Here is a 23,859-nt window from a genome sequence, read left to right as displayed (position 1 = left end):
TCTTGTTTTCTTTTCCATCTGATTAGTCATTTTATTTTAGCATGAAGGTGTGATTGATTTATTGGGTAGCAGGAGACATAACAAAATGTGCCAGTTTTGCTGATGTGTTGTTGTTGTAATGCCTGTCACTAATGTGCGTCCCCCTGACTTCCTTTCGATGCTATGTTTATTCTTCAGCTCTGTTTAAAACGTTATCTACCACTTTCCCGAATAGGCAGCAGATCAGAGCGTTGCAAATGGCACATTGAAAGCACACGATGATTTGATTCTGTCCGTGCCTCTCAGGATCACAGAGCCATGGCAATGCCATACATTTTCATTGGGCTGATATTTAATGATGGTATTTATCATGTTAAAGCAAGTGTCTAGGCAGGACCAATAATGCGGGGGGGGGAAAAGCCAATGGGAAAAAGACAGATGCCTGCCCGCTGTAGCACTGCTGAAGATCCCCAGCCCGAGTTCCCGGAGGCGGTGGAGCCTGTGCATCTCTTGGCACAGCTTCTTTTGGAGCAAGAACAGTGGCCCAGGTATCTAAGTTTTATGCTAGAGGAGAGAGGCAGCTGGCGCTCTTTTCTGGGAGAGATAGAGCATTCAGAGCTGGTTACAAGGGAGCAGCTAGGTGGAGGGGCACATGCCTTTCAGCACCTGCTGTGGTCCAGGTGTGCCCACCAGACACTGAATTTAGGTATCAAAGAACAGAAAGTCAGGACTAGGGGAAATCAGGTCAGCTATTACCTCCTCCTCTGCTCCTTTTATTAGAGGGAGTTAGAAGATCTGGCAAGGAGGTGTTTCCTGCTTCTCCAGAGGCACTGATCGAGATGGAGGGGTGGGGGATCAGCCTGGGAATTGCAGAGCTTGCCCGGGACATGGGGCCAACAAAAAGTGTTTGGCCTCAAGTAGAATCTTGGTTTGCTTGTGTTTCTGGCTACCCCTAAATACAGGCCCCTGGGGTCAAATTTTCAAACACATTTATGTGCCTAAATGTGCAGATAGGCACCTGGTGGGATTTTCAAAAGCACTTAAGCAGGTTAAGTGTGACCAGTTCCGTTGAAATCAATGACAGACGTCTAACCTGCTGGGGTGCTTTTGAAAATCCCACTAGGCGTCTATCTGCATCTTTAGACACCTGAATACCTTTGAAATTGTGGCCCCTGCATCTTGTCCTCTTTCAGGTGGACAGAGTTCTTCATACATTGAGATCTGGATTGTGCTACCTCCCAGTTCAATGAGAGGGAGAGAGCTACCATGGCCGGTACATTACTGAAGTCATGACACTGCAGTCACAGTCGCCATAGTTGGTCTCGTGGCTCACGTTGGCTATTAAATTAGAGTTGTAGCTCTTTAAACTGTTGTTCACATTGTTTGAAGAAGCAATTAACATCTTCCAAGAGATAGCAGAACTGGTGTTGCTAAGCAGCAGGCCTTTAAAGACTGTTTGTCAATTTCTGCAGAAGGGAGGAAATAGTAAACAGTCCTATTGAGAGAAAATTACTTGTTTTCTAGTACACGACTTTCCCTCCACCACCAGGTCCTCAGTTCATCAGTGCCCAATTTATCCTTTATTTAGTTTCATAAATAATTCAGAAGAGTTTGAGTAGAATAATTGAGTCTTTTCCCAACCCTAATCCCAGACAATTCAAAACAAAAAGACATTTAGATTACAATTCCAGCATATTAGCTGCTGGTAGATTTCCAGACAACTGATCTGCTTTCCTTTAGAATTTCTGTGGCATTCTATCATTTCTAAAGCGTTCTGCTTTGATAGTTAGTAATTTATGCATTTCCACTTCTTCATGGAAAAACAGAGGCATCATCATGATAGAGTGTTGGCACACTGCTGCCTTTGAAAGTGGAGGCTTATCTGTCTTCGAAGAAGGACTAAATAAGCGAAGCAGTAATATTACAAATCCAGCCTGCAATGTGCCTTATCATCTTTGGAGAAATAGATACAATCATACTTATTTGGTTTAAAATTAGAACTAATCTTCTATCCCAATGTGAGTTGACAATCCTGAAGGGACAAGTTTGGGGAAAGACTTAGTGCAGGAAAACACAGGCCTGTGATTTGTGCAATATGCTGATGAGAAATTGTGCAGAACACTGATTTGCTACCCCCTTTTCAATTGTAAGGACTGCAGGCTGTGTTCTGTAGCATTCAGGGAGGTCTTGCACTCACAACACTATGCTTCACTTCAACCCCTGAGGATCTTGTGAACCATTTGTAAAGCTGGTCCTGCTTCACTCAGACTAGTGACCAAAGTCAGGTAGGTTGCACAGCATAGGCTTTCAATGGAGATGCTACCAGGGCTGCTGAAGGCACCCAGGCAGTGAAAGAACTGTGACCCCTTCACGTAACCATGTAGTCTAAGAAAGAATTAAATAAATAACCCGCAGTAACAGCTTTAAACAAAGCCAGATGTGTTGATCTTAGTCTGTATGGTGAGGAGCTGAGTGCCCACAGAACAAAGATCCAGTCCAAACAGCACACATCAAGATAAAATTAGTCCACTTTCTGCTGCAAGAGGAGCAATGGATTTTTAGTGCTTTTTATAGTTGCCCTTGTGCTCCTGTGCCAAAGAAGTCTTCCTGCAGACAGAGAGCACTGGAGCAAAGCGGCACTGCCTAGCGGCAGGCAACACTGATCACCAGTTTTAGGTATTTCTTTTCTCCATTCAGAGCCTCTTTTCAGTCCACTGTCTCCAGATCCCATGGGTGGGGTGTTCTTTATTGCAATGATGTCAGATTACATAGCCAAACGCGACTCTGATGGCATTTGGTCCATGAATGACAGCTCGCCTTTGGGGGAGTGTATTTGACGGGTGCTGGACATGGTGGTGATATGGCCGTACAAGTAGAGAAACAAACAGATTAGATAGCTCAAGCCAGCTTTATTTTTTGAACCCTTACTACAGCAATTAAGGTGATACATACAATTGGAGGCTCCATCACTGATTTTTTATGTGGGCTCCAAAGCTTCTGCAGTTTCTAAGACTTAACATGACCTACAGAGACAATGAACAATCCAGAATTTAGTTCTCTGTACTGCACACTTACACACATCCATCAGATAAGGCACATGACCTGGATGCCCTTCCCATCTCTGCTACAGACTTGTGTGACTTTGAGCAAGTCACTTTGCATCTCTGTATCTCTGTTTCTTCAATTTGTAGAATGAAGATAATGGACCAGATTCCAGGCTGGTGTAAATCACCTTTGCTTACCTCTCTTTGGTCCTGTGCCGAGAGCGGAGGATCCAACCCACTGTCTTTAACATACTGCAGTCATGTGATCGCGGCTTTGCAAATAAGAATTAAGATCCCTAGATAGGTTACTCTTCTAAAACCAGGGCTCTGTAGCTGCCAAAGTCCTCTTTGCAAGGGACAGCAGAATGATACTTTTGGTGGTGGAGAGTAAAGTTAGGAGCCCAGAGAACCACTAGTCAAGTCATGCTGCTTTCCTTTATACAGTGTAAATCCAAAGTAATTCTCTGATGTCAATGGAGTTAGCAGCTCGGGGGAAAACCAGTGTGAGACAATCAGCCCCTTAGTCTTCACTCTCTGTGATCATATTTTTATTTTTATTTTTTTAATTGAATCTTTTCTGTTTAAAACAGTAAATATTCCTTATAATTTAGCCTAGTTTTTTTAAATATTGCTGATAATTAAGAGAATAATCAACACAGCACAATTAAACCCATGATCTCTTGCAACACTAAATATCTGATGATAGGTAACTTCTTTAGTGATGGCGGAGGTAATTATTTAGAAAAGTTTCTGTTTCTCTATAGGGTTAAATTCTCAAGGGAGATGACGATGAGATGTGGAACCTTTAGCTTTTAGATCACTACTTTAAATGAAGGTCATATTGGGCGTGGCCAAAACTGCCATCAGGTGGCTGTTCCCTGGCCTCTGTGCTGGGAGTTGGTGGAGTTAGTCTAGTTATTGATAGACAACTGTCCATATCCTAATGTCACTATCACAGCTGGCATTCCTGTTGGCAATCTCGGCTTCCCTTCCCCCACCAATCCTCAATGAATCCCATAACTCTAAGTTCCGATGCTGCGCTTGTCAGTTACAGACAGAAAAAAGTAGGGATGGTCTCCCAAGAGAAGACTAAAAGTCATGCATGATGCTGCAGACGTTGGAACAGGGGTCCTGGTAGTTGTGCTTTCCTGACAGGTTAGTGTAATTGCACAATTATACTGCAATAAAAAAAGTAATTGGGAGGAAGAAAACATTCTTGAATTTCCACACGAGCTGTGTTTTTCTCAGCAGCGTTTTGTCTGCTGTGCCAGCTTCAGACTCCCAAGCCAGAAAATTCCTAGATGAATTCTCATTATTTGCATATCATGAAGGAGTGATGTCATATTTGTGATTACTTATACAAGTAAGTCTTTGAAGTGAGGATCATCACCAGGTAGCTGAGGTGGGTGGGTGGTGAAGCGCCAGGAGGAAGAGGCTGAAAGTACTGAGTTGACAACAAGGTCAGGTAGCTGAATGCACACTTCAGGGAGCCAACAGCGATCTCAAAGGCACAGATTGCTCACTCCTTACATTTTCAGAAGTGTTTACTTGTTTTGGGTACCTCGATATTTCGTTGCTCACCCATGGACTTCTCAGAGGTACTGAGAACCTGCAACTTTCCCTCACTTCAGCTGGAGTTATGGGTGCTGAGCACCTTTGAAAATAAATCCCTAAGGGTCTCAGGTTGGGCATAAAAAATTGAGAGACCCTAAAATGAGTAAGCCCTTACTGAAAATGTTGGCTGGCAAGGTCTCTTGAGTTGGATGCGTTAGAAATGCTATAATATTTTAGCCCCATTGAATTTGCAAGTAGACAAATACTAGGATTTTAAATGGATCTCATGTCCTGTCATTAAAACGTGTAAAATTCAGAGAGGAGAACTTGTGGCACCTTAGAGACTAACCAATTTATTTGAGCATAAGCTTTCGTGAGCTACAGCTCACTTCATCGGATGCATTCAGTGGAAAATACAGTGGGGAGATTTGTATACATAGAGAACATGAAACAATGAGTGTTACCATACACACTGTAACGAGAGTGATCAGGTAAGGTGAGCTATTACCAGCAGGAAAGCAGGGGGAGGAAAAACCTTTTGTAGTGATAATCAAGGTGGGCCATTTCCAGCAGTGACAAGAACGTCTGAGGAACGGGGGTGGGGAATAAACATGGGGAAATAATGCCCCTACTCTACTTGCGCTACATTGATGACATCTTCATCATCTGGACCCATGGAAAAGAAGCCCTTGAGGAATTCCACCATGATTTCAACAATTTCCATCCCACCATCAACCTCAGCTTGGACCAGTCCACACAAGAGATCCACTTCCTGGACACTACTGTGCTAATAAGCGATGGTCACATAAACACCACACTATACCGGAAACCTACTGACCACTATACCTACCTACATGCCTCCAGCTTTCATCCAGACCACACCACATGATCCATTGTCTACAGCCAAGCTCTACGATACAACCGCATTTGCTCCAACCCTTCAGACAGAGACAAACACCTACAAGATCTCTATCAAGCGTTCTTACAACTACAGTACCCACCTGCTGAAATGAAGAAACAGACTGACAGAGCCAGAAGAGTACCCAGAAGTCACCTACTACAGGACAGGCCCAACAAAGAAAATAACAGAAGGCCACTGGCCATCACCTTCAGCCCCCAACTGAAACCTCTCCAACGCATCATCAAGGATCTATAACCTATCCTGAAGGACGACCCACTACTCTCACAAATCTTGGGAGACAGGCCAGTCCTTGCTTACAGACAGCCCCACAACCTGAAGCAAATACTCACCAGCAACCACACACCACACAGCGGAACCACTAACCCAGGAACCTATCCTTGCAACAAAGCCCGTTACCAACTGTGTCCACATATCTATTCAGGGGACACCATCATAGGGCCTAATCACTTCAGCCACACTATCAGAGGCTCGTTCACCTGCACATCTACCAATGTGATATATGCCATCATGTGTCAGCAATGCCCCTCTGCCATGTACATTGGCCAAACAGGACAGTCTCTACGTAAAAGAATAATGGACACAAATCAGACGTCAAGAATGATAACATTCAAAAACTAGTCAGAGAACCCTTCAGTCTCTTTGGTCACTTGATTACAGACCTAAAAGTGGCAATTCTTCAACAAAAAACTTCAAAAACAGACTCCAACGAGAGACTGCTGAATTGGAATTAATTTGCAAACTGGATACAATTAACTTACACTTGAATAAAGACTGGGAGTGGATGGGTCATTACACAAAGTAAAACTATTTCCCCATGTTTATTCTCCCCCCACACCCCCCACTCACTGTTCCTCAGACATTCTTGTCACTGCTGGAAATTGCCCACCTTGATTATCACTACAAAAGGTTTCCTAAAAGTGGCAATTCTTCAACAAAAAAACTTCAAAAACAGACTCCAATGAGAGACTGCTGAATTGGAATTAATTTGCAAACTGGATACAATTAATTTAGGCTTGAGTAAAGACTGGGAGTGGATGGGTCATTACACAAAGTAAAACTATTTTCCCATGTTTATCCCCCCCACTGTTCCTCAGACATTCTTGTCACTGCTGGAAATGGCCCACCTTGATTATCACTACAAAAGGTCCCCCCCCCTCCCGTTTTTCTGCTGGTAATAGCTCACCTTACCTGATCACTCTCGTTACAGTGGGTATGGTAACACCCATTGTTTCATGTTCTCTGTGTATATAAATCTCCCCACTGTATTTTCCACTGAATGTGTCCGATGAAGTGAGTGTAGCTCACGAAAGCTTATGCCCAAATAAATTTGTTAGTCTCTAAGGTGCCACAAGTCCTCCTTTTCTTTTTGCGGATACAGACTAACACGGCTGCTACTCTGAAATCAGAGAGGAGAGATCTTCATAGCCACTGAAACAAAATGATCCCTTATCCTAATGGGCTAGCCAGCTGGTGGAAACTCAGAGCAAGATAAAAGGTTCAGGTTGTCGCTGAATCTTGTTTGTTTATATCCTTTGGAGATAGTCACTTGGTGATACTGAGTAACTTAAACAGCCTTTAGGTCTGAATGGTGACATTGGGGACTGTAGATCTATCACTAAAAGGGCACATACATACATTATGTTTTAGAAATGCATTAGAGCTGCATTGGGTTTATTTATTTTTTATTTATATTTATTTATAGTTTTCGTATTGCTTGATATTCAGAGATGCAACACTGTAAGGACTGACATCTTTTTCACATTACTTATGTTTATTTAGCATTTATCTTAATCTTATTTTAATTTTTCAGACTAGTAGCATAATAAAATGTTACTGTGGTGTTCTTAACAATTAAATTATATTGGCACATGGAGACTTCAAGGAACTTGACCTTTCGCAAACCCAGCCTAGCTCTGACTATAACATGTAGGCTGTTAATTATGTTTTTATTGGAAGATGCAGCAAGACTGTGTCTGGGCAGTTTAATTTAGCTCTTTATAGATGTGGTCAAAAATGTCTCCAAACAAATGCAGCAGGGAAAAGGTGCTCCTAGTGTTCAAAGAGGCAGCAATATAGGAAAGGATGTTTATGTATTTGTACTCAGCTGTAATTGGGTTATCAGCTGAGGCTCTGAGGATTAAATGACCTGACCTAAATACCAGGTCTCAGTTAGGGGTTAATGTCTATATTCCTACATAGTATCCGATTTGGTTTTGAAAATACCCTCTGGGGCATTTGATCTTCGTATTGAAAGTGTGAAGCCATCCTGGAATCATTCATTACAGTTCATGCCAAGCAATAGTTAGTTTGAGAATAAGCACTGAGAACAGATTAAACAGCATCTGAAGAAAACACCTGATCCATCCCAGCCTCACATAGGGTAATACAGAAGTAGCCTGAGACAGACTGATTAGGGCTAGCTGGTGTCTGGGTATTATTGCTGGCATTGTGGGTTATTATTTCAGATAATAACAGATGCGGAGAAAAGGAGAAATCATCCATTTTCATTTACAAATGGTTCTTTATTCTCCAAGAGACAGGGTAGCTCTAATCAAATCGTTGCTGTCAGGCAATCCCCTGGACAAAAAACCTTATTTACCATGATCTGTTTTATGGAATTATTGTTTTCCTCACAGTGTACATCAGGGAAACCTCAGTAGGTCCAGAAGCAAAATGGGAAGGGAAGATGAGCAAAATCACTATCCCAGAGCTGGAGAATTCTCCGAGAGGAGGGGCCCAGTTGAGCAGTTTAACGGGTCAGTGAGAATCAGAGTGCATTCGGCTGCAGGCTCTGGCCATGTAGGCAGGCATGTATACCACCATTTAGTTTGATTTTTTTCCTGTTCACTAAACAAGCTATTTTTTCCCCAAGACTGTAAACAATACCCATCCCTTTGGGAAGCCAGACAGAATATTAAAGTGTGAAACAGCTTTATAACCTAGTAATTCCTTTGCGTTTCCAGCAAACTGGCATGCTGTTCATGAGCCCCAAAATGTGCCAGGTATTGTTCTCCACATCTGGGTCATCCAATAACCATTAGCAATTAAGACCAACAGTTACAACCTTGTGAATTTCAGAAGTGTTGCTGACACCTCAAAGAAAACCTTAAGAGGCATTCTGGGCCAAATTCTGGTCTAAATCAGGAGTACGTTCATTCTCTGCAGAAGAGTCACCCCAGATTTATGCTAGTGGAATGAAGTAGAATCTGGCCTCCATTCAGAAATGATTCTGAAAACAATTTTCCGTTCTCTTCCTTCACTTTTTATTATCAGAGATACTGAAAACAGATGGCAAGAGCCCTAGCTGGTGTAAATCGGCATACCTTTGTTCAAGCTACACTAATTTACATCCGCTGAATATCTGGCCCATCTTTATCTATTCCTTTGGGATCTCTGAACAATAACATCCAGAGCATTTGTGATACTCTGACTAGAGTTTCTGATACTTTGTGAGGCAGATCCTGGTCTTAGTTAGACCAGTGTAAATCCAGAATACCTCTGTCGGTGCCAATGGAGTTACTCTAGATTTACTGTGGTGCAAGTGAAAATAGATTTGGCCCCGTGTCTCATCTATGGATGTCTTTCTCTCTTGGTATCCTTTCATTTGCTGTAAAATAAAAAAGTAGTCCCTCCAAACTAAAAGGAAAGTAGCCATACTTTCTAGTGTTATGCAGACTGAGGGTTGAGAAGGACAGAGAGGTTTGTTAGGTGGAGGGATCCCGCCGTCTGTGGAGGAGAGAGTGACCTGCTGGCGGCTTCTGTCCACAATCATGTCATTTTCAGAAAGGGGTTCAGCCCATTGGCGGTCTTCCCCCAGCAGTCCTGGCTTCTTTGGTCTGGGGGAGGATGGGGACAGGAAGACTAGCATCTTCCCCCTGAAAAACAAGAGGACACCAGCAACATCAAATATATCTTGTCTACTTCTTGTTATCAGATCTTATGAGTGGCTCTTTTGAAATCTCACCCCCAAATAGCAAGAATCTCACAAGGTTTCCACCATGGAACAAAATCTTTTCAGCTGCCAAGCCAGAACCCTTTGTACTTACGGAGCCAATCTGGAACCAGAACTCCAGGGGCAGGTTTCAATACTCATTCTGGTCTGGGAAGATTTCTTAGGTGTTTGGATTCAAGTGTCCATTGATCCATCCCTAAATGTAATGGGGGGTGGGAGGTGGGAGGCAGTGACTGCCATAGTTATGGATACACAAGTCTTGTCATTCAAACTGCTTGTTCTCAGACATTTGCAGCTTTCTGAAACAGTCACATTATGGGATAGAACTTCCCAGGCTTAGTCTCTCTCCAAAGAGAGGTAACATTTCTTGGAAGCTTGAGGAAAAAGGGTCACAAAGCTTTTTAGTACCAAGGCAATGCAGAAAAAAATATTTCCCCTCATTTTAAAAACATGCATACCATGTTTTTGAAAAAAGCTGTAGGGCTGGAGTGGCTGAAGGTAGAAAGTTCCCCCACCCTCTGCCTGCCCCAGCTGATCCTTTGGGGGTAGCTTGTACCCCAGGTGTTGCCGTCTGGGACTGAAATTGTAGATAGCCTCTGAATAGTTCCTTATACCTTTCCTCCCCACCCACAGGTATCCACACTGAGAGCCAGCTATTCTGCCCCTTTGAAAATATTTGTTTTGCCCATTAAGATTTGTAATTAACACAGGAGTTTTCCTTTAAGGATGCTGAAGGAAGCTCAGCCCATGGTTTTCCAGCATGTCCCTGAATCACTCTGTTGCAGAGACAGGGAGTTCACTGGCAATGCTATGTTTACTTCTGAAAGGGGGGCAAGGTCAGTGTCAAAGAATCTGGCTGTTTTTAAGTGCCTTTGCGTTTGCCAGGGCAGCTCTGACTATGTTTTAACAGTGTTGAGTTTTAGAAAAAAAGACCCAGAGTATTTTGTATGAGAATTGTGTTGTGACCTGAAAGGAGCAGTTTCTGAAGGCTGATCATAGAATGGTTTTGCTTATTTCTCTGCATTTGTCGCAGATAATAAAAACTAAAACATGCATGGGAATCAGGTGACTGTGTATATTCACTACAGCCTTATCTGTATCAGCCATTCAAGAAGAAAGAAAACATCAGCATGCCCTAAGAAAGCTGAATGCAGGGAAAACAAGGAGTCGTATTTTCTGCTGAGTTCAAAGTAGATGTTTGTGTGAATATGTTAAATCCGTTCATCACCTGGAGGAAAATAGTGCACCCTTTATTTTACCCTTCTTTAATGTTGGCTATCTCTCTCCCAGCACTGATTGAAATATAAAGCCCGAATCTCGCATGCATGCATCCTACACTGATGTAAAGTGGAGTTACTCTTGATTTACACCATTGTAAGTGAGATGAGAGTCAGGCCCATTATGTTTATGTATCAAGGTACTTGCTGCTTGTCTTTTCATCTAGTTGTAATTTGACAAATTGCTAATATGCCTATTAAGTGGCAGGAGGAGAAAAAAAGAGAGTGAATCCCACAGTGAGTTTCCCCAGTCAGAAAGGCCAGAGGTGCTGGTCATAAGGGATTGATATTCTAATCGCACTCAGTCTCATTTCTTAGTTACCTGCATCTCCCATGCTAACAATCTGCTCCCCCTCCTGGGGAACACACTGAACGCAATCTGTGGTTTGTTCCCTCTCTCCCCTAAAGTTGTGGGAAGAGAAGCCTGCGTTCTCTTCTGGTTGTTGGAATAATAAGTATAGCGGTCCAAGTTCATCCAGGCCACCAAGTTCCAGGATCTCAACCTGTTCTGGGACATTGAGGCCTCCCAGTGGAAAGACCAGAATTCCCTGGAGCAGTTTTGTCTCAGTGTCTTTAAGCGGGGATGACTCAGCAATCAGTTGCAGTCAGCCAGCTCTTCCCTCACTGGGAGCATGAATAACAGGAAAGTAAAATAATGTGTGAGAATCCGGAAGTAAAGAGACACTCTGCGTGGGCTGTGGGGTTCCCTCCAGTTCTGTGAGCAGGCACTCCAATAGCCTGTTCCCCTAACCCCCATGAAAGGGGAGGGGAAGCTGAGCTGAAGACAGGAAGTTTTCTTGAAAGCCCTTGCATTGTAATACGAAGGACCCTCCCTCCAGGTACTTTTGTCAAATTGCGGGTAGGGTCCCTTGAAGGTAAATTTGTTTGAGGGAAAACAGAAGGCCTGATGGTATATCCTAGTGTGTGAACAGGAGTTTACCTGTTCTCCATATTTACTTTCACTGCCCCAGGCGGGTCCCTCTCTTTTCTCAGGCCTGGCATGATTGCCCCATTGGAAAATCCCTAAAGGCAGCAGAAACCTGAATACCAGGGGAATGCTGATATTCCAGTGCAATGTCTCATCTCTGCCGAGTCATTTAAGACTGTTTCATTGCTTTTTTGCTGTAGGTTTTTCGTACCGATCTGATAACAGCCATGAAAATCCCTGACTCACATCAGTTGAGTCCAGATGAGTTCTACATACTTGCCGATCCATGGAGACAGGAGTGGGAGAAAGGAGTCCAAGTTCCAGCGGGAGCAGAGGCAATACCTGAACCAGTGATTAGGTAAGTGAGCACAATAGTGATTATGCTGCTAGATGCATTGCAGTCTCTATTCCTGTCCTTGGACAGGATACTTATTTACTTGGCATTGTTCTGCCCATCTGTTTATTTGAGGAGCTTCCAAAATAATTTGAGTTTATAGTGCTGTCTAAACTGCAACGTAGAGTAAATAAAGCAGGCAGGCCTGGAACTTGAGCTAGGTGGAAGTGAGCCTTAAGCTGGTAAAAAAGCATCAGTCCCGGGATTCAGATCCAGGGGAGTGGGCAAATGATTAAATGCAGTAGAACCAGGTGATGCAACTGCAGCAGTGGCCTGTGCTTCTGTGAGGACAGCCAAGACACAGTGGAAATGTGCAAGAGGGGACAAGTGAAGGGCAAAATCCCTTAGTAAGCAAGTAATATATATGCGAGAACATATCTGTCTGGGCAGACAGAAATGTGGTTTTATAGGCTGTCCAAACCTACCGTCATGGTCCTGGAAGGGCACACTCTAAGCTGTACAAGCTTAGCAGCGCACCAGCAGCCATACGCGCGAGTGACTTAGCTTGGATCAGTGATGGGTGATAGATTTTATGCCACGTGACCCAGCATTGCAGCATTCACATTCAGTGTATTGCTTAAAACAAATCCTTCGGTGTGGCCTGGGAATGTGCTGACAGAGGACCAAGGTGTTAACATGGAGCTTTGGGGCGGGATATGAACTCAGGCTTCCCACCCCCTCCCCCAGATGTTATGACAGAGATGTGAATGCTCTCCCTTGAGGAAAGTCCTCTCTCGTTCTTGGATTGCTGGGTATGAGTGAGAGAAGGACTCTCAGGGGCCACCAGCTCTGCATTTGCCCAGGTTGGTGTCATTTTGCAATGACCCAGGGGTTTGGAGAGGGTAAAATAAACATAAAAATCCACATTCACGTTAACCTCTTCAGTGATTTATGGGCGTGCAGGGTCCATTGGGAAACTCAGTGCCTGTGCTGGAGTCCCACTGAAGTCAGTGGGAGTTGGGACTTGGTAAGAGCTGTAAGACTTGGCCCGATAACTTTAACCGGCTATCTTTTATTGCCATCCACTTCAACGCATTGCACACAGGAGAGGAAAGCAGAATGCTGGCTGCTAAATAGACAGACAGCCACCAAAGACAAGCTATAACAAGTGTATCAATCTAGATAACTATGCTATCAACAAATACTTTAAAATAGGCAAATAAAAGATAAGTAGCTGCTCAGGTAGGAAAGGGATGTAGAGTTACTACTGTCATCCATACAGAAGCTGAGCACTAGGCATGGACAAAGGGCAGCAACATCATCTGCTCCCTGCACTGAAATTCAAGGACACTTTTCTAAAGCCAGAGACTTAACGTCTGTGATGAGATTACATAATACTTGTTGAACTGCAGGACAAGGGGATCGTGACTCCTAGCTGGTGGGAGTGTCCAGAAGTCCCAGAATTTGGGTCACAAGTCTCTCAGTGCGTCACACAACTACTCCCTTGGGACTCCCTTGGCACATGTTGTATCCTGCTAAGTGTAGTAAATATGGCCGAAGGTACTGTTGCAGTGTGATGCAAGCTGGGGGAACAATCCAGTGTTTCCCTCTGGGTAGCAAGGGTAAGAGAAATATTAGTAATAGGGGGCTAACAGACACCGTCAAGAAAAAGTATCTGGTGTGGTCTTTCATGGCCTATGCCTACAGTTCAGACAAAGCGAAGTAAATTGTATTTAGGATTTGGGGCTGGATCAGGTACGTTGCAGGGCATGGCCACTGTGCCCACAATCCCCCAGCTCCATTACTGACGACTGAGCTCTATTTTTTCTATTAAAATTGATTTCAGTTCTTCCCTTTGCCGCATGATGACACCCAGCTGTCCAGGTAACTCCACCAGAACTTAGGGCAAGTTATCTGCTCTATTCCAGTGGGCTGCTGCCAGCAGTGTGTCCACACCCCAAGCTGTTTTTCTTTTCTCTTTTTCTTCCTTTTTAATGTATATGAATCATTTGGATAAGAATATCAAAGATCTTTGGGTTCCATGCCTTTAAAATGGTACAGGTCACCCTGGAGACCCTGTATGTTTTTAATCTTTAAAAATCAATTTAAAAAATGCTTTCAGGAACTCAGCAGGGGGAGATGACTTCAGATTACAGAAACTCTTCACTTAAAGTCATCCTGGTTAACGTTGTTTTGTTGTTACGTTGCTGATCAATTAGGGATCATACTCTTTAAAGTGGCGCAATGCTCCCTTATAACGTCTGCTTTGCCACTGCTTGCAGGAAGAGCAGCCCGTTGCAGCTAGCTGGTGGGGGCTTGGAACCAGGGTGGACCGGCAGCCCCCCATACACTCAGCAGGCTATCAATTGCCAGCAATTCAGCTGTCCCTCCCCCCACTGCCATGTGCTGCTCCTGCCCTCTGCCTTGGAGCTGCTCTCCAGAGCCTCCTGCTTGCTGGGGGTAGGGGGGAGAGGAGACCGCGACTAATGTCAGGGTGTCCCCCTCCCCCCTGCTCCTGCACCCCTCTTACCCCATCTCCATAGAGGAGGGGGACACACAACAGGGCTCAGGATGGAGGGAGTTTCCTGGCAGCAGCTTCTGCGGTCTCAGCTTGCTGATTAACTTAACAAGGTAGTGTACTTAAGGGCATGGCTACACTGGAAACTTCAAAGTGCTGTCACGGGAGCGTTCCTGCAGCAGTGCTTTGAAGTGCGAGTGTAGTCGCATGCGAGCGCTGGGAGAGAGGTCTCCCAGCGCTCCTGGAAATCCACCTCCATGGGGGGATTAGCTCTGAGCACTGGGAGCCTGTTTACACTAGCGCTTTAAAGCGCTCTGACTTGCTGTGCTCAGGGGGGTGATTTTTCACACCCCTGAGCCAGCAAGTTAGAGCACTATAAAATGTAAGTGTAGGCAAGCCCTAAGAGTGGTGTCGGGCGTACTTAAAGGGGAAATGTGCATCTCTGTCTCTCTCACACACAGGGTGTGTGTCTCTGTCTGCCATGCTGTCTCCCCTCCCTCCATTTGTGCTGCCTTGTAGAGTGTGAGGCTACATTAACAACGAGTTAACCCTGGAGGGCTCAGCCAATTGCTAGTTCATCATTTAGCAGTGAGGCATTCCCTGGGAAATATCCCACCCTCTGACTCCACCCCCTCAACCAAGTTTCACAATCATCATCGCTGTGTACAGTGTTAAACTCTGTGTGTATGTGTGTGTGTGGAGTCTTTTGTCTGGCAAAAAAAAAATTTCCCTGGAACCTAAAACCCCCCCCCCCATTTACATTAATTCTTATGGGGAAATTGGATTCACTTAACATCGTTTCTCTTAAAGTCGCATTTTTCAGGAACAGAACTACAACGTTAAGTGAGGAGTTACTGTATATGGAGGAAATTCTGTTTTGCTCCTCAAATGATGGAGGAATTTCAATAAAGTCAATAACCTCGTCTGAAGCACAGTTTGTCCCTTGGTGACAGCTGCTATTGCAGCTGCCGGCCAAAAGTTATGAAGTAAACTTTTGTACACACATACCCCCTGCCTTCCCAAGAGAAAATATAGGAAGAAATGAAACTTTAATGAGAAGTCTGAACACATCAAAAGGGAAGTTGTAAAAGGGACTGTTGAGTTAACTTACTCCTTGAAAAACACCTGTGTGTGGAATATCCTTTTTTAGTCACCTTTAATAGCTAACCACAGTCTGAACTAGGAAACGTCCAGCCCTTGGACTGAAGGTTTTGGGTTTATTTCAAGATGAAAAGTGATAGCTTGGCACTACCTGTGCAGTAAGTGCCAATCTAAAACCAGCCTGAGCTGTTGTATTGGGAATTCACATTTTTGCAAAAAGCTTTTGTTTCTAGGCATTTTGTTGGACTGTGTTTTGTTTTGTAGCTTTGTGAGCAAAATCTTCCTACCCCTGCCAGGGGACAGGGAAAGCCTGGATTGCAGTAGAATCTGTTCAGGTGTGATGCACGGATGGTGAGACTGCACAGAGGCCCGGTGCACTACTGGGCACTGGGGAGGAAAGTTCCATCATGGCTCTACCGTGGGCCAGGGGATTGGGTTGGGGCAGGTGTGTTACTAAGCATGGCCATCGTGCCCACAACCACCCATATCCACTAACCTAACCCTGCCTCCAGGGACTGTGGGAGCACTCACACTCTGTCCCTGTGTCATGGGTAGGATCCTAATGCCCCAGCTCCCCATTTAGTTCCCCAGTGCACAGATAACTTGCTCCAACTGTGTGCAGGGACCAGGATTTTGCCTTGAGTTACTAAGTGGAAGCGGAAACCACAGTTTCCTGTATCTCTAAAGCAGGTGCATCCATGCTGTCCAGTGCAGCGCATGGTATTTCAGCAGGGCAGCTTGCAACAACCTTCATCTTCGGTCCTGAGGGAGCAAATAGAAACAGTCTCTCTCTCTCTCCTCAGATTCTTCAAATCGAAAACTCCCCAAGAGAGTTCACTTCTACAGGGCCCAATCCACAGTTTCCCTGCTGTCATTTTCACCAGTGCAAAGGGAGTGAAATAAAGTGCCTTCCTTTAGCACCACACACCCACTTTGTACTCCATTGACCCCGAGTAAGCGACTGCACCCCGTACGGGGTTGTGGTGAATCAGGCCCACAGAGAATAAATGCTGGCACTGTCAGATTTTCGCTTTTAAATCCCACAAGCATCTTTCATCACACAAAACAGGAAGCACAGCAGATGTATGTGTGTGCCCTTCCTCCCCAGAGCTCCCCGCTTGATACAGTCATTGGTCCAGATGTTTTCCATTTTTTGGTGCTGATGTGATAGTCACAGTGATGAAACGTAGATTTCAGCTGCCAGGCATGGATCTGAACTGGAACCTCTGGCATCTCCACAGGAAGGAACATGACCCGCCTTAAAACTTGTCTTCTCTGGGGGCCATTGCTAACTCTTCGCATTGCTAACTGCGTTTTAGCGGATTGACAAGAATAATATTTTCAGGACCCTCAGTTTTACTTGTCTTAAAACTTATTTTCCCCAGTGTGAGGGCTTAACTTTTTCCTTCTCCATCCCCGTCAGGGGTCGTTAATTTAAAATTGAAATTGCAATCAGCTCTCCCCCCAAAATATTTTTATAGTGCCAATCTTATTTCACTTCTGAGCATAGGAACACTGTGTGCATTTGTCAGGGTATGAATCCACATTTTGTTTATGTTAGGCCCTACAGTAAATTTTCACTTTGTTTTTTGAATATTTTTTTCCATTTGATGAGTGATTTAAAAAGAAATAACAATATCTCAGGAAACTCAGGGAATCAGGAAATCAAACCTGTTAAAGAAAAAAAACCCTTCTGGCTTTTTGAAAACCCTGTGCTCAAGTAAGCAACATAGAGTGCCGAATTTTCATTTATAATAAGGTCATTGCAGCTACTGTAGCAGTGTAAAGGGACCTTAAAACAGGTACAGCTCAATCCTTTACACTGTCAGAGAGGGGTAAAGTGGCCATTGTATAAAGGAGAATTAGGGCCCTAGGTTGATGAATGCTCTGTGTTAACTCACTTGTGCTAATGCTGTCACTTTGACAGTGATTTGTATGTGAAATTCCTAGAGGGGAGGAGAAGCCACACAGAGGTCTGGGAGCTGTGGAATGGTGCGTCATAATATATTTAGCAAATCATACTGCAACCCACAGGAAAACAGATTCCATCTCTGGGGAGCTAGGGAGCATTTAGACCATGAGCAGACAGATATTTTGTGGAAGGGGGCGGGGTCACTTCCTACCCAGCGAGTCAGTCTCTGGCTCCCAAAGGAATTTTATACCCAGCTTCTCCCATTCTTTTAATCTTTCAGCTGGGATTTGAGAAATGAACTCTTCCTACTTTTGCGTTGCCTCTAGGTCTTGCAGATCCAAAGCTGAAAATTAGATTTGGAAACATTTTATTTTCTGGAGCTCTGAAATGTCAAAGCTGTGGGTGAGGTGGAGAGGAAAGGATTTGTTTTAAGGAGCATTTTCCCCAGAAAACAACCATCTGAAATGACTGAAACCAAGAGCCACCTTAAAACAAATGGGTTGCTGAAGATGAGCACTGTTGAGTAGCAGGTGATGGAGGGAATCCAGGCACTGAGTTTAGCACTGCTTCTGGGAGGTGCAGAGACTCATCTTTTGGCCCTGGTCACGTTGGCTTGGCCCTCACAACCTTCCCTTGCATTATCCAGTGCTGAAACTTGCTTAATTCCATTGAGTGTTTGAATGTCTTCAGTGTCCATCAATATATCCGCCTCGTCTGACTGTCCGTGAGATCACCTGGCAGGCAGAACTTAGCAGGGCTGTTTCATCTAGCGAGCCACTTCTAGTTGACCAGTACCTGATAGGGTTTTATTTTGTACCGATGTGTGCCTGAGAATTGGCCAGAGTTTAAAGGGGCCCAGCACAGATATATAATGCCATTTGAAGCTGAATGAAAACAGGGGAAATGAGCAGTTAAAAGCAAGTTTCCTTGCTGGTAGGCACTGGAAGGACAGGTTGACATGCTCTGCTTACTCAGCTCATGCTAGCATTAACCCACAGCTGTACACCTACAAGAATCAGGTAATAATGCCAACACTTTACCTTTTTATGGAGCCTATAATCTGAGGGTCTCACAACGCTTTATAGATCTAGAATTAAACCTCGCCACACCTGTGTGATGTAAGGGTTTATTTCACTTGTGAGTAAACTGAGGCACAGAGGCTAACTGAGTTGCACAATGAGTCAGTGGCAGAGCCAGGAATACATTTCAGGAGCCCCAGCTCACAGTGCCCTGTGGTGTGAGATGCGCTGTCTCCTCTATGTAGCTGATCCAGTGAGTTTTCAGGACATGGCTCCCCTGAACACAGGCTGTCATTCTGTTGGTAGGCAGATAGAGTTTTTTCTTGATCAGTGAACACAATCTTCGACCATATCGACAGGGTTTGAATGTAAGCACTGAGCAAGGTAAAATAACAGAATAAATGGAGGAGCTTCAAAGTTAATGGGAATTGCCCACGATCACACAGTGAGTCAGTGGCAGAACTGGCAACAGAGCCCACAAGTCCTGACTCCCAGTCCTCTGCTCTAAATACTAGAAAACACCATCTGACCCTCGTGTGCTCCTACGACCCTGTGAAGCCCCCTCATGTCTGAACAATGAGGATAGAGAACTGACCAGTGCGTTTTGTACCTGTGGATTAGGAAAGAGACGCAACCTACCCACACCTGCCAACATAGAATCCTAAATTTTTCCAAATCTCCAGCCTAAACTGCTCTTGCTGCAATTTAAGCCCATTGCTTCTTGTCCTCCCCTCAGAGGTTACATTTCTTTCTCCTCCTTGCAACAATCTTTTACATACTTGAAAACTGTTCTCATGTCCCCTCTCAGTCTTCTCTTTTCCAAACTAAACAAATCCAATTTTTTCAGTCTTCCCTCATAGGTCATGTTTTCTAGATCTTTAATCATTTTTGTTGCTCTTCTCTGAACTCTCTCCAATTTGTCCACATCCTTTCTGAAATGTGGTGCCCAGAATTGGACATAATGCTCCAGTTGAGGCCTAATCAGAGTGGAGCGATGCGGAAGAATTACTTCTCGTGTCTTGCTTACAACACTCCTGTTAATACAACCCAGAATGACGTTCGTTTTCTTCGCAACAGCGTTACACTGTTGACTCATATTTAGCCTGTGGTCCACTATGACTCCCAGATCCCTTTCCGCAGTACTCCTTCCTAGGCAGTCATTTCCCATTTTGTATGTGTGCAACTGATTGTTCCTTCCTAAATGGAGTACTTTGCATTTGTCCTCATTGAATTTCATCTTATTTACTTCAGACCATTTGTCCAGATCATTTTGAATTTTAATCCTTTCCTCCAAAGCACTTGCAACCCCTCCCAGCTTAGTATCGTCCGCAGACTTTATAAGTGTACTCTCTATATGCCATTATCTAAATCATTGATGAAAATATTGAACAGAACCGGACCCAAAACTGATCCCTGCGGGACCCCACTCATTATGCCCTTCCAGCATGACTGTGAACCACTGATAACTACTCTTTGGGAATGGTTTTCCAACCAGTTTTGCACCTACCTTAAAGTAGCTCAATCTAGGTTGCATTTCCCTAGTTTATTTATAAGAAGGTCATGCGGGACAGTATCAAAAGCTTTTCAAAAATCAAGATATACCACATCTAGACAGGCAGGTGGGCCTGTCACTGGATGTGTAGGCTGGACTTACTTTTCTCAGTTTGAGATGCTGGCTGACTTTTGACTTAGCAGCAGCTTCTCCTGAGGCTCAGCCACAGAAGGGGCAGTGGAGGATTCTGCAGCAGCTTATGTATCCTTGTAGGAGTGGTGTTAGATTTTTTTAATACGATCCAATTTTTGTTCCTCTTTTGGAATCTAATGAAGATGTGCATCCTCTCGGTAAGTCTGGGATTGGAGTTGCGGGGATGCATTCTGTAAAGGGACAGACATGATATAGTCCTAGTACTTTCACAAAGGGATACTTGTGCCAATTTTCTCAGTGTCTGGACGCACTGGCCTTAAATTTGCCCTGATTCTGTTACACTATCAAAGATACATAGATTCCTCTGAAAATCAGGACTAAATCCTGAGGCTTTTAGCTGATCAAAAGATAAAAAAAATCCAAACTGAAGTGGCCTGTGTCTGCTTAGGAGATCAGAAAACCTTGAAAAAGTGACCTCGCAGAGAAATAAAGCTTCCTGTTTGCATGAGCATGCTGGGCCTCCGCAGGGTCCCACTGCAGCCACTTCCTGTTCTGGCTGTGATGGCCTGACCTTCCGAAGAATCAGTCTGGATGGTATGCAGCTCCCCTTTGCAGGACAAAGGGTCCTCTGCAGCCCTTGTGGCCCAGTGGCTGTTTTGCCTCAGTGAGGACTAAGTAAAACCGAGTAACAGCATCCAAAATAGAAATTTAAAAATCATAGCACCCTGTTAGGTGAGTCTATACCAACAGTTGGTATCAACAGTCAGTCGTGAAGTCCTTACGCACTTCATGCACTCAGACAAAACTTCCATTGGATCTGCCTTGTCTCACACTATTCCCTCTGTTTTCTGTCTCCAGTCTTGTGAATCTAATGGCTGAGCATGACTTGATTAGTGTAACTGTTGTATTAAGAATGTGGATGGGTGTCAGACTATTGGGGAGTGGTATATCAGGCATCGTTGACTGCTGGTGTGACATCATGCTTTATTATACCTCTGGGGCCAGATCCTGAGTTGGGGTAATTGGTTTCAGTTTTCCTGAGTAACCTAAGACAATCTCTGCGAACTGCAGTTTCCCTATTTCTGAAATGTGCATAATTTGTATACTAATGCGAGAAGTTTGGGTAATAAGCAGGAATAACTAGAAATGCTAATCATTAAACACAACTATGACATAGTGGGCATCACAGAGACTTGGTGGGATAATACACGACTGAAATATTGGTATAGAGGGGTACAGCTTGCTCAGGAAGGACAGGCAGGGAAAAAAGGGAGAAGTTGCCTTAGATATCAAAAATGTATACACTTGGACTGAGGTTGAGATGTAAATAGGAGACAGGCTTGTTGAAAGTCTCTAGATAAGGATAAACAGGGTAAAAAACAAGGGTAATGTCATGGTAGGGGTCTACAGACCACCTAACCAGGAAGAGGAAGTGGATGAGGCTTTTTATAAACAACTAACAAAATCATCCAAAGCACAGGACTTGGTGCTGATGGGGGACTTCAACTACCCAAACATCTGTTGGGAAAATAACACAGCAGGGCACAGATTATCCAACAAGTTCTTGGAATGTATTGGAGACCATATTTTTAATTTCAGAAGGTAGAGAAAGCCACTAGGGGAGAACTGGTTGAGAATTTGAAAGTGGAAGGCAGTTTGTGTGAAAGTGATCATGAAATGATAGAGTTCATGATTCTAAGGAATGGTAGGAGGGAAAACAACATAATAAAGACAATGAATTTCAAGAAGGCAGACTTTAGCAAACTCAGGGAGTTGGTAGGTAAGATCTCTTGGGAAGCAAGTCAGTTCAAGTGAGTTGGCAGTTTTTCAAAGAGACATTATTAAGGGCACAAGAGCAAACTATCTCACTGAGTAGGAAAGATAGGAAACATGGCAAGAGACCACTCTGGCTTAATTGGGAGATCCTCAATGATCTGAAACGCAAAACAGAATCCTACAAAAAGTGGACACGTAGATCAAATTACAAAGGATGAAGATAAACAAGTAACACAAGTATGTAGGGACAGAATTAGAAAGGCTGATGCACAAAACGAGATTAAACTAGCCACAGACATAAAGGGTAACAAGAAAACATTGTACAAATATATTAGAAGCAGGAGGAAGACCAAGGACAGGGTAGACCCGTTACTCAATTAGGGGTGGGGGGATAACAACACAATAACGTAAAATATGGAAATAGCAGAAGTGCTAATGACTTTTTTGTTTCAGTTTCACCAAAAAGTTTAGTAGCAATTGGACATCTAACTCAATGAATGCCAGTGAAAATGAGGTAGGATCAGAGGCTAAAATAGGGAAAGAACAAGTTAAAAATTACTTAGGCAAGTTACAGAGTAACAGCCGTGTTAGTCTGTATTCACAAAAAGAAAAGGAGTACTTGTGGCACCTTAGAGACTAACCAATTTATTTGAGCATAAGCGTTCGTGAGCTACAGCTCACTTCATCGGATGCTTAAGCTCAAATAAATTGGTTAGTCTCTAAGGTGCCACAAGTACTCCTTTTCTTTTGACAAGTTAGATGTTTTCAAATCACCAGGGCCTGATGAAATACATCTTAGAATACTCAAGGAGCTGATTGAGTAGATAAAGATTCCAGAGGACTGGAAAAGGGAAAATATAGTGCCCATCTATAAAAAGAGGAATAAGGACAACCTAGGGAATTACAGACCAATTAGCTTAACTTCAGTACCTGGAAAGATAATGAAGCAAATAATTAAGCAGTCAGTTCACAGGCACCTAGAAGATAACAAGGTGATAAGTAACAGTCACCATGGATTTGTCAAGAACAAATCATGTCAAACCCATCTAATAGCTTTCTTTGACAGAGAAACAAGCCTTGTGCATGGGGGGAAGAGGTAGATGTAGTAAATCTTGACTTTAGTAAGGCTTTTGATACTTTCTTGCATGACCTTCCCATAAACAAACTAGGGAAATACAACCTAGATGAAGCTACTATAAAGTAGGTGCATAACAGGTTGGAAAACCGTTCCTACAGACTAGTCAGTGGTTCACAGTCAAACTGAAAGGGCATATCAAGTGGGGTCCTGCAGAGATCAGTTCTGGGTCTGGTTCTGTTCAATATCTTCACGAATGATTTAGATAATGGCATATAGAGAGTACACTTATAAAGTTTGCGGACAATACCAAGCTGGGAGGGGTTTCAAATGCTTTGGAGGATAGAATTAAAATTCAAAATGATCTGGACAAACTGGAGAAATGGTCTGAAGTAAATAGGGTGAAATTCAATGAGGACAAATGCAGAGTACTCTACTTCGGAAGGAACAGTCAGTTACATTGCACACATACAAAATGGGAAATGGCTGCCTAGGAAGGTGTACTGTGGAAAGGGATCTGGGGGTCATAGTGGATCACAAGCTAAATATGAGTCAATAGGGTAACACTTGCAAAAAAAGCAAACATCGTTCTGGGATGTATTAGCAGGAGTGTTGTAAGTAAGACACAAGAAGTAATTCTTCCGCACTACTCTGCACTGATACAGCCTCAACTGGAGTATTGTGTCCAGTTCTGGACGCCACATTTCAGGAAGGATGTGGACAAACTGGAGAGAGTTCAGATATGAGCAACAAAATGATTAAAGGTCTAAAAAATGTTACCTATGAGGAAAGACTGAAAAAAATGGGTTTGTTTAGTTTGGAG

At 43.7% G+C, this 23,859-nt stretch overlaps 1 protein-coding gene across 5 annotated transcripts in view; it reads left to right on the top strand.

Moving 5' to 3' along the window:
• Positions 1-23,859, top strand: part of JADE2 (jade family PHD finger 2) — a 156,388-nt gene that overhangs the window by 34,838 nt on the left and 97,691 nt on the right. For all 5 annotated transcript variants that reach the window (XM_073355547.2, XM_073355546.2, XM_078853993.1 and 2 more), the window contains one exon: positions 11,857-12,014. In XM_073355547.2, the coding sequence (XP_073211648.1) occupies positions 11,857-12,014 (158 nt within the window). The remainder of the gene's footprint in view (positions 1-11,856; positions 12,015-23,859) is intronic.

Source organism: Lepidochelys kempii, chromosome 8, assembly GCF_965140285.1.
Source record: "Lepidochelys kempii isolate rLepKem1 chromosome 8, rLepKem1.hap1, whole genome shotgun sequence".
In the NCBI taxonomy this organism is placed as follows: domain Eukaryota; kingdom Metazoa; phylum Chordata; order Testudines; family Cheloniidae; genus Lepidochelys; species Lepidochelys kempii.
This window is presented reverse-complemented; position numbering and strand designations above follow the sequence as displayed.